We start from the raw sequence: 9,361 nt of genomic DNA, 5'->3' as shown, positions 1-9,361 counted from the left end.
CACCCACGACGACACACTGAGGATGGCTCATTTAAGGCTCATCCAGGTATTTCTGCAGCTCATGACAGTGCCATTATGGCTGTGGTTTTAAACATACACTAAAAACCTGTCTCCAGGGACCTGGGAATGCAACTTTCACATTCTCCAAGCACTGCAATTTTTGTTTTAAATAGCCATGCGAGTCCCACAAACATGATCATAAGTCATAAGGTTCAAAGCCTTCCTAGCTCTTTGAAAGCATATATATTTCATTTTAAATGGCATGCAAGGACATACAGAAAAAACAAAGCAAAACCAACCCCACCCTCCCCATCCCCCAAACCTGGCAACGGTGTGCACCCTCCTTGCAAAAACCAGCAATAGAAGGGGACTGTAGACTATCAGTGTTGTTCTGTTTGGTCTTACACTATACTTCAGTAAATGTTTAATAAATCCTACACTCAACAAGATCTACAGATGTCACTTACATGAGGTCAGGTCTGAAGCGATGGATAATTGCACACAACGCAAGGCCACTTTTCCAGGAGGTAGTCAGGTCTGTGACATTAACATTACGGTACCCTTCTGTCTGTTTCTGACACCACGTCAAAAGCTTGTTAGGTCGAATATCTGACTCTGCGGTTACAGTGGAGGGCAAACATTTCGATCAGTTTTTGTATGCTCAGAAGGCTCCAAATATTAAGCCACAGCAAAAATGAGATGTGACATACCATGTCGTGAGAGATTCACTGATCTTCTTATGGAGCTTACTCTTTCAAGAGGACATTGTTGTAGCTCATTGGTAACATATAATTGCCTCACCTACAAGTAAAAGCGATTGACAGCATAATGTTAGAATTGCTTGGAGAGAAAAAAAGTTTTCTTTCTGCGTTAACTTTATCAACAGCTGGATCTAAATTAAGGAGTCTCCTGAAGATTTTGTTTATGCGCTACTTGTGGCCCTATTTCTCCTGGACAAAAAATGAACTGTGATTTCACATGCAAGCCTTTTAAGTACTGACCTGGTGAGGTCGAACACAGCTTGAGTTCAAGTTCGGGTATCTTGTTCCTGGGTCAATGGTATACTGGTCAAAGTTCTTGTTAATATTTTCAGGGGTAGTCTGAGGCAAGAGTCGATAAATGCTCTCTCTTATAGAGAAAAAAGATGCAAGAGATATTGATTAAAATGAATATTTATTATATAAAGAGGTGTGGGGTTTTGGTTTTTTTTTTTTTTTCCAGCTACCTGCACCTTATTTTGATTCTGCCAGGACAAGTGTTATGCACTAAATGCATAATGCATCCATCCCATTTCTTATCCCCGCTCAGCAGAAGTATGCCAGACAGAAAAAGGACAACAAAAAGACAGGCTCTTAGAACTTATGCCCATATTTTCCTGAGGCAGGAAGCAAGCAAGAAAAAGATGACGAAGGAAAGGAAAAAAAAAAAAAGGAGGTTACATCATTCGGTCATCTGGTTTTGCTTTAACATCCACCCAAGGAGTAACTTCTTTACCACATAACAGCACTAAATCCCGTCATTCTGCAATTCCTATAACCACCACAGCCTTTTTTATTATGCTGTTCAATTTTCCATTTGGGACTATGCCGTGCTTGAGTCATCCCACAGGCTTCCATCTGAAAGCTTCTCAAAGCACTGTACTTAGTAATGCTTCTACTTGCATTACCACAACCATGACTATTTCTGTTATGTATCTGCCCCGAAACAGCCTGGGCAGCTGTAGCGGAGAGGGCAATTGCCATTGGGACCAAAGTCAGCAACTTCAACCATCAGACCGTGGTGACACCAGGATTGCTGATGTACTTAACAGAGTTTTTGCTCTGGTCGAAAAGACATTACATAGAGAAGCTTATGATGCAGCATTATAGCAATTCTGCTTTGCCACACATTTATTAGTCTAAATAAGGAGGGCATCAGAGTTACTAAGCTAAAATGCAGAGTTAAAATCACAGATACCAACTATGAAAGCTGTTAGTGTTAAAGTATTTATTTAGGCTTGTTTCAGGATTTTTTTTTTAATTAAAAAAAAACCAAACAAAAAACAAGTGCTGAGATGGTTGGAGGGTTAGTCTTTTGACACAAGGTATCTTTGGTTTATTTCCTTAAGGATCACACTTAATTCTAGTCACTAGTGACTTAAATTAGTAACTTAAACCCATATCATGCACATTGCTGGATCTCTGTATTAGTGTGCAGAAGCTTACAGAGCAACAGCCTACTGCTATTGTAAATTGTTCAGTAACCTGAAGGAATGGATAATTTCAACCCAATGCCATTGCAGTGAAGAAGAATACTTCTCCTGTTGGCATTCTGAATTCCACTGCCTTCTACCAATACTGCAACTCTTTAAAACACTGGGAACAATGGAGAAGACAAAAGCATCACTCACCGTTCAGCAAGGATTTCTAACGGGGGTTTTCCTTGAGCCCAGCTCCGCACCATCCATGCAGTATCAAAAGCAGCTAAGAAGCCTCTTGCACAGCCAGTACCCATTGGCCAGAAGGGCTGTAAGAAGCATTTACATTTTAATTCCTTGTGTTTCTTAAGGTCTTATTACAAAAGTAACTTGCAACGTGAATTTGGAGTCTAGGGTTTCATACTGTCTTAGAAAAGTAGCCCAGAAAGAGTTAAAATACAACATAGCCAACTCTTGCACTTTTTAGACATTTCTCTCCTCCAAGTCTTAGGTAATAAACAAGACTGCTTTCACTTTTTCTTTTTTTAACCTCTATATTTAAAAACAAATTTCTTAACCTCAAAAGGTAAAGGCTGAGGGGGGAAAAAAAAAAGACTTAAGAATTAGTCAAGGAAAAAAGGGAAAAAAGATGCCTTTCTTCTCATCTCCTAATTTTGCTTTAGACTGATCTTTTCAAACACTTCAGGCTGTCAGCATGAGTTTAAAAAAATAGATTAGTTACAACATACACTTTTCATTTCAGAAAGAGAAAAAGAGAACACATTAAGGCAAAGAGACTGCAATAAAAATTTGGACCAAGTTTTTTCTATGATGGAAGTCAGGAAAATTATGCCATGCACCCAAGCTGAGGACACACAGCTCACCGTTTTCAAACAGAAATACAACTTGCATAAAGCAAAACAGGATCTCAGCCAGAGACTGCCAGCCAAGCATTAGTTATGACAAACTATGGCATAAAAAAAAGAAAAAAGGAAAAAAAAAATCTATTCCAAAGAAAGTACCATTGTTTCAGGACACGTGAGAGAGGACGCTTTATTTTGGAGGGTAGATTGAATGGCTGGATTAAGAAAAAAAAAAACCCAAACCAAAAACGACTACTTGGAAGACATACCTCAAGCAAACTATCTCCAACAAGCGCCACCAGGAGCTGATGTCTGTGCCTCTCTCTCACTAGTGCAGCATTTTCAGATGCATACATGGAAGTAAAATCAAACATTGCTACATCTGGTTGCCCATAGTGATTAATTGCAAAATCCAAGGCAGGCAGCTGGTAATTAGTTGCAAAGTCAGCAGCTTCTCTGGCATAGGACAGCAAATTGCTCTGGTTCACATTTTCCCCACAGAGGAGCAACTCAGTATCAATATAGTCCTGCAAGGAGAGAAGCATGTAGGATTAGATACTCCAACTATTCTCTCTGGATTGGAACAACTGCAGTCTGATGAGTGGCAACCACACATCTCACAGCATAAAGAACCAAGTGAGATTTGTAATCTCCTCCAAAAAGTTAATACACAAACATAGGTTACTGTACCTGTACTGTACCAAACAGGAACTCTCTATGCCAACACCGAATAAGCATATTTATTTGCAATAGAGTATTATAGTGCCTCCCAGTTCCTCGGTTATGTGTTATTTTCGTAACATTACTTCCCTCCCATCAAAAGATGTTATCATCATCACTGTAATGCTTTTTTGCAAGTGTGCACCCCATATCTGAAACCACACGAGAGCAGAAATACCAATGTACTGATGATGCAACACGTGGGTCTCAGCCTGAAGGTTTGGAGTTAACATCTCAGTAAGAACACATTCAAACTTGCATCATATAAGCTTTTCTGTTGTTCTGTTTTGGGCTGGTTGTTTTTTTTTTTTTTGCCAGTGTGGTAAAGGACCCTGCCTTTACAGGTCATCCTACTTAATGCCAGTGATTATTAATAAGGCAGTTTCTATTTACAGCTTAATCGTGGATGAGACCCCTGATCGCAGGGATGATACCACAGAACCGCTATTAGCCCAGTTGTTTTAAACAGACTTTTTTTTTTTTTTTCCCACTCAGACCTGAGCAGGTCAGGAAAATAGCTCTGACGGGCCACAGCTGCTGCTCCTCTTCTCCAAACTCCCCAGAGATCTCCTGTGACTGCCCCCACCTACAAACACCAGCCCCTCAAGCCCACAGCCCACCCCCCGCTCCCCCCCCACTGCTGGGGGGGCTGCTGCCCTTCCCCTCTCCCGCCCCAGCTAGGCAAGACCAGCTGCTCTGCCCTGGGAGCCCGTCCTCCAAAAGGGCAGGAAATCATGGCACTGAGCTAAATGGTCCCATCAGAAAGCCAAGAAGCCTTCTGATAGCTCCCCACAAGCACTTCCTTCGGGAAGTTATACTCAGCTGTTTTGGCATTGCCTTACTTTGCAAGAAAAACTGACCTCTCTTGGGTTTCCAGGAAGAGAAATTTAAATGGTGCCAAAACACTTTCTAGAAACAAAAGAAAACAAACCCCCATATCTTACAGAAGAAGGAGGAAAAAAGAGAGCGAGAGAGAAAGTGCGCACACAAGAGGCCTCCAATTCCCAAGTACCGCTGAAAGTTCAGGCCATCGTGTTTATAGCCTCCTACTATCATGTTTCACCCACTTTAGAGAATTTGCAGTTTAGCCTGGGGTAGGTTTTAACGCTTCCTTATTTGCCTGATAAAACTGGACATAGCTGTGCTAAGTTCATCTTTAAATAAATGAGGTTTTTATTTTCTGGTGTGATGACCACACCACATATTTCCAAGGTGAGTCAAGATCCCATTTCAGCCAGTTTCAGAACTGACAAATTTAGGAAGTATTGTTTTCAGCTCTCTACGGAAACTTTGTGCTGACTGGAGGGAAAAACAAAAAAAGCCAGAGTAAGATCTAAATGATCTGAGCTTTAATGAAGCAATCTAGAAAGTCTATAAACACCCTCTATAACGTGCAACAACGTTTATGCAGATGTTCACACTTATTCTGTGCCAAGTAAATAAAATTGGGGTTTAGCCAGCATTTTTACATACATTAATAATTACTCCTTTGTCCAGAAGACTCTGTTTTTTTGCTGTCATCACAAAATAATGAGTGCTATCTTTATAGTAAACAATATTCTCCAGGTCAATTCCTGAAAAGAGATAATACATTTGTTACGAAGTACAGTGCATTGTCTGTGTCATTTACTAATAACATGTGATTGATCCCCATAGGTGCATTTCCTTTTTTGAGATACGTTCACTTTCCCAGCTGGGATGAAGCATTAGTGGACCAGATGCTCTAAAACAAAACAAACCAACAGAGGAGATCGGCCTTATGCAACAAGAGTTTGTCTCAGCCGGTGGGGCGGGGTGAGAAGCAGAAAGGCCTTGACTCTGTGTAAGCACTGCTCAGCAGTAACGAAAACATCCCTGTGTTATCAACACGGTTCTCAGCACAAATCCAAAACATAGCCCCATACTAGCTACTGCGAAGAAAATTAACTCTATCCCAGCCAAAACCAGCACAATAATTTAAAGTTATTTAGCATCCTTTTAAGGAATAGCCAGTTAACTATAGCCTTTACAATCTTCTGAGGTAGAAAAGGGGAGCCAAGGGAACAAAGTGCTTTTTAGGTTGCTAGGGCTCTGGCACTGTGTGTAACCAGGAGTTTTGGTTTCAATAATAATAATAATAATCTGTAAATCAAGAATGGAATTGCTTGTACCAACAGTGGATGCAACTATTCTGAAACCGCTTTTCATACAGATGTATTTCACAGTTTATATTTTAAGTGTTTATGACAGATTCCTGTCTAGTTCTTTTCAGTTTATCAGATCTACACATCAAAAAGCAAGAATAAACTCCTCCCAGAAGGGCAGAGCCTTTTGCACAGGGTTTAAGCTGTTCAGTATGTGAACGGATACAAACAAAACAAACCATGTCTTAAGGGAAATCTCTGGGCATTGAATATGCTCTTCTAAATTTGTTCAACATAGCAGACATTTTTACAGTTGAGGAAAATTTAAACATTAAAACAAGCTATGATGTGGCAACGCCCATGCTAAAAAAAAAATCCCACTGTACCATAATTGGACACCTCCATCTGCAAGATTCTGACCTCAACAGCATTTTATCACTTGGGGTTTTTTTATACAATATATTTAAATTGATGTTAACAGGAATAGGAGGGTGGCCTGGCACATAAAGAGTTCTTCTACTGCCTCTTGTATTTGGTTGTGGAAAAAATGAGGATGCACCCACCCGTTTCCTCTTTAAGGTCCTGGAAGAACTTCTGATTGAAGATAAAAGCAACACCACTAATTTCTTCTACCTTGGCTTCTGCAGTTGTATTTCTGTTTATAAAATTAGCAGTGATAGCTATAGCCAGCTTACCACGAAACTCCTTCCTTCTGAAACCTGGAAAGCAAAGAAAAGAATTAAAAACACTGGAAACTTCACATCGGACTTTCAGGGAGGGTCAGCTCAAGGCAGCTCAATCTCTTTCCTACGTCTAGTCCTACACTTCATCAAACAACACACCATCAGCAGATTCTGTCATTCCTCCAAAATTCCCTTGAATGCAGGGAGTCTTTTCTCCACACTTCAGCTGCAAAACTGGAGCTGTACTGCATTCAAGATAAAGTCTCATTTTAAAAAATAAAAAAAAAAGGTCTGGAGGTGAACTATGGGAAGAAGTTGAATAAGGGAAGAAGTTAAGGACAAATGATGACTAAAGAAAAACAGACTGGAAATAGAGCAGATCAAATCTAATGGAGGGAAACATTTTTAACATGCTAAATAGCAAATAAGATTTTCATTATATAGGTGGTAAACAGCTTGTGAAAAAACATGCAAGAGATCAGCAGTCAAAAGCAGCAGAGAAAGACCTGAAAAATAGAAACCTCTGTAACAGTGCTTAAGTGCACACACTACCAGCTATTGAGGTTTTTCAAAGGTATTAGGGGTTGAAAAATATTCAGTGGCTTAACTGTTATATTTCTAAGGTGAGACTGACTGCAAAGTTACTTGCTCTCTCGCTCCATCCTAGCTCCCTTTTTTCACAAAAAAAGCCCACTAAGCCACACTCTTGCAATCACACATTTAAGTTTTACCCTCTGCATATTCCCCTTATCTGTAAGTAAATTCTGAAGTAGGACAGAAGGCCCTTAGAGTATTTTAAGCCAACTGAAGATGACTTTTCAGAAAATACATGTATTTTCTAAGAAGAAATAAATCAGCTATGAATTTTTTGTCTCTGCTTCTTAATGCACTCTTGTTATTTCATTGGGATAAACTTAATATGTTTACGTATGGAAGCTGGTACTGTCAATCTTCAGTGCACCATATATTCCCTTAGATCCTGGTACTACAATGACCATTAACTTCTCAATAGAGTCTGCAGCTGCGGTAAGAATAATTTCGTTTTGCTGATACCTGACTACTTAAACAGTCTTTTATGGGGGATAGCTAGACGATAGTGTGGGGAATTTTCTAATAGAGCGTTACAAGGAATTAACTCTAAGCATATTGTGCTTGGCAGATATAAGCATAAGCAGACAAACTATGAAGCTAATAAAAAAAGGAAATGCTGTATTTAGTGAACTGAAACTAACATGGATATAATAAAAGCTACAAGGGGAATATATAATTAAGTAACAGGTTTGTTCATTTGATACGAGAGCAGCTTAGCTAGTGTCTCGCTAACAAAGACAGCTCAGGTGGTCTGAATTCTCAGCAATGGCTCAAGTTCATGAAGCATTTCCTCCCTCTTCCTGCCCCCACCCCCAAGTTATATATTATCTTTTGGTATCGTTTCCAAAGTAACTGCTTCTGAAATTAAGTCACCTCTATAAAAGAGCGATACCTCTAATGCCTTCGTTATACCCGGCAGTCACATTTTGGTCATCAGTTCAAACACACAGTGCAAATTTACGGCACAATAGCAAAGGCTATGCAATTCCTGATATGTATCTTGTCAGCTTCCTTAAAGTTAAATTATCATATAATTACTTAACCTTGAAGCAAGCCCAATGGCATCATGATGCATTTTAGAGGCAATGCAGATATACAGTGCTGACAATCAGTAATGACATTACACGTCTTTATTTTGAGCTACAACTTAACAACAAAAGCAGACGATACCACATAAAAAATAGTTTCCACGCAGACTTCAGTGGATTGAAAAGTAGCCTGTTGCTTTGTGTTCTCCCCTGACTTTCAGGCCTTCCAAAATATCCTAAAGACCATTAATAAGGCTAAAAGCACACATTCACCTACCTTCTAACGTGTTCCTGCGGCCATCTGCACCAATAATAACATCAAATTCATACTCTGATAAAGGGTGATCCGTGGGGAGAAATTCAGCCCTCCAACCTATCTCTGAAAACACACCAAAAAATTAATTTATTAATTCCTCAGTAATACAATGGAGAAGTGCTTTCAGAGTCTGAAGAAAGGGCATTAAGATAAACAGTCCATTTCTCATTCAAACAGAGCTGAATTCTGCCTCAGTTTGATGCAGGGGAAGTTCTGCTGCAGTCAAAGATATGTTCAGGCTGTACTAGCAAGGTGTCAAGCTCGTCAACTGACAACAAAAAAAATGGAAGCCTTCATCTGGATCATCTAATGCACTAAACTTCCTCTCAGACCCATATCACAAGAATGTGCTTAAGCACTTCATTCTCACAGAAATAGCCCCACAATGACCTTATCAAGACAGTACATATGCTGTACATATGCGGTAACAGCAAGGGAGAGCTGGGTTTTAAAAGAAGAAAAATAGCATTCCATTCTCAATACTTTTAATTGTCTTCTAAATAGAAATTAAATGGAAGCATACTCAGGAGAGTGCCTGAAGAACAGCACAAAGGAACTCCAGCCAGTAAGTCAGCTTCAGCGGGGGCCCAACTTAAATGCCTCTATGCAAACACACGTAGCATGGGGAATAAACAAGAAGCGTTAGAGACATGCGCACGCCTGCAGGGCTACAACCTTACTGGCATCACGGAGACATGGTGGGATGGCTCCTATGATTGGAGCGTTGGGATGGAAGGATACGGGCTCTTTAGGAAAGACAGGCAGGGGAGATGAGGAGGGGGTGTCGCCCTCTATGTCAATGACCAGCTGGAGTGCATGGAGCTCTGCCTGGGGATGGATGAGGAGCTGACCGAGAGCTTG

The 9,361-nt window shown here is 40.2% G+C and overlaps 1 protein-coding gene across 10 annotated transcripts in view; it reads right to left on the bottom strand.

Annotated features, from left to right (window-relative positions):
- The window catches only part of MICAL2 (microtubule associated monooxygenase, calponin and LIM domain containing 2), an 88,249-nt gene that overhangs the window by 29,672 nt on the left and 49,216 nt on the right, over nucleotides 1-9,361 (bottom strand). For all 10 annotated transcript variants that reach the window (XR_664041.1, XM_009334475.1, XM_009334476.1 and 7 more), the window contains exons 5-12: nucleotides 8,462-8,563; nucleotides 6,446-6,601; nucleotides 5,233-5,333; nucleotides 3,309-3,566; nucleotides 2,390-2,505; nucleotides 1,002-1,128; nucleotides 711-801; nucleotides 468-615 (exon numbers count right to left, since the gene is read on the bottom strand). Coding sequence is in view for 9 of the 10 variants with exons in the window: in XM_009334475.1 (XP_009332750.1) it covers nucleotides 468-615; nucleotides 711-801; nucleotides 1,002-1,128; nucleotides 2,390-2,505; nucleotides 3,309-3,566; nucleotides 5,233-5,333; nucleotides 6,446-6,601; nucleotides 8,462-8,563 (1,099 nt within the window). In the remaining variant the exon portion in view is untranslated. The remainder of the gene's footprint in view (nucleotides 1-467; nucleotides 616-710; nucleotides 802-1,001; nucleotides 1,129-2,389; nucleotides 2,506-3,308; nucleotides 3,567-5,232; nucleotides 5,334-6,445; nucleotides 6,602-8,461; nucleotides 8,564-9,361) is intronic.

This window comes from Pygoscelis adeliae, unplaced genomic scaffold, assembly GCF_000699105.1.
Source record: "Pygoscelis adeliae isolate BGI_AS28 unplaced genomic scaffold, ASM69910v1 Scaffold171, whole genome shotgun sequence".
Taxonomy (NCBI): domain Eukaryota; kingdom Metazoa; phylum Chordata; class Aves; order Sphenisciformes; family Spheniscidae; genus Pygoscelis; species Pygoscelis adeliae.
This window is presented reverse-complemented; position numbering and strand designations above follow the sequence as displayed.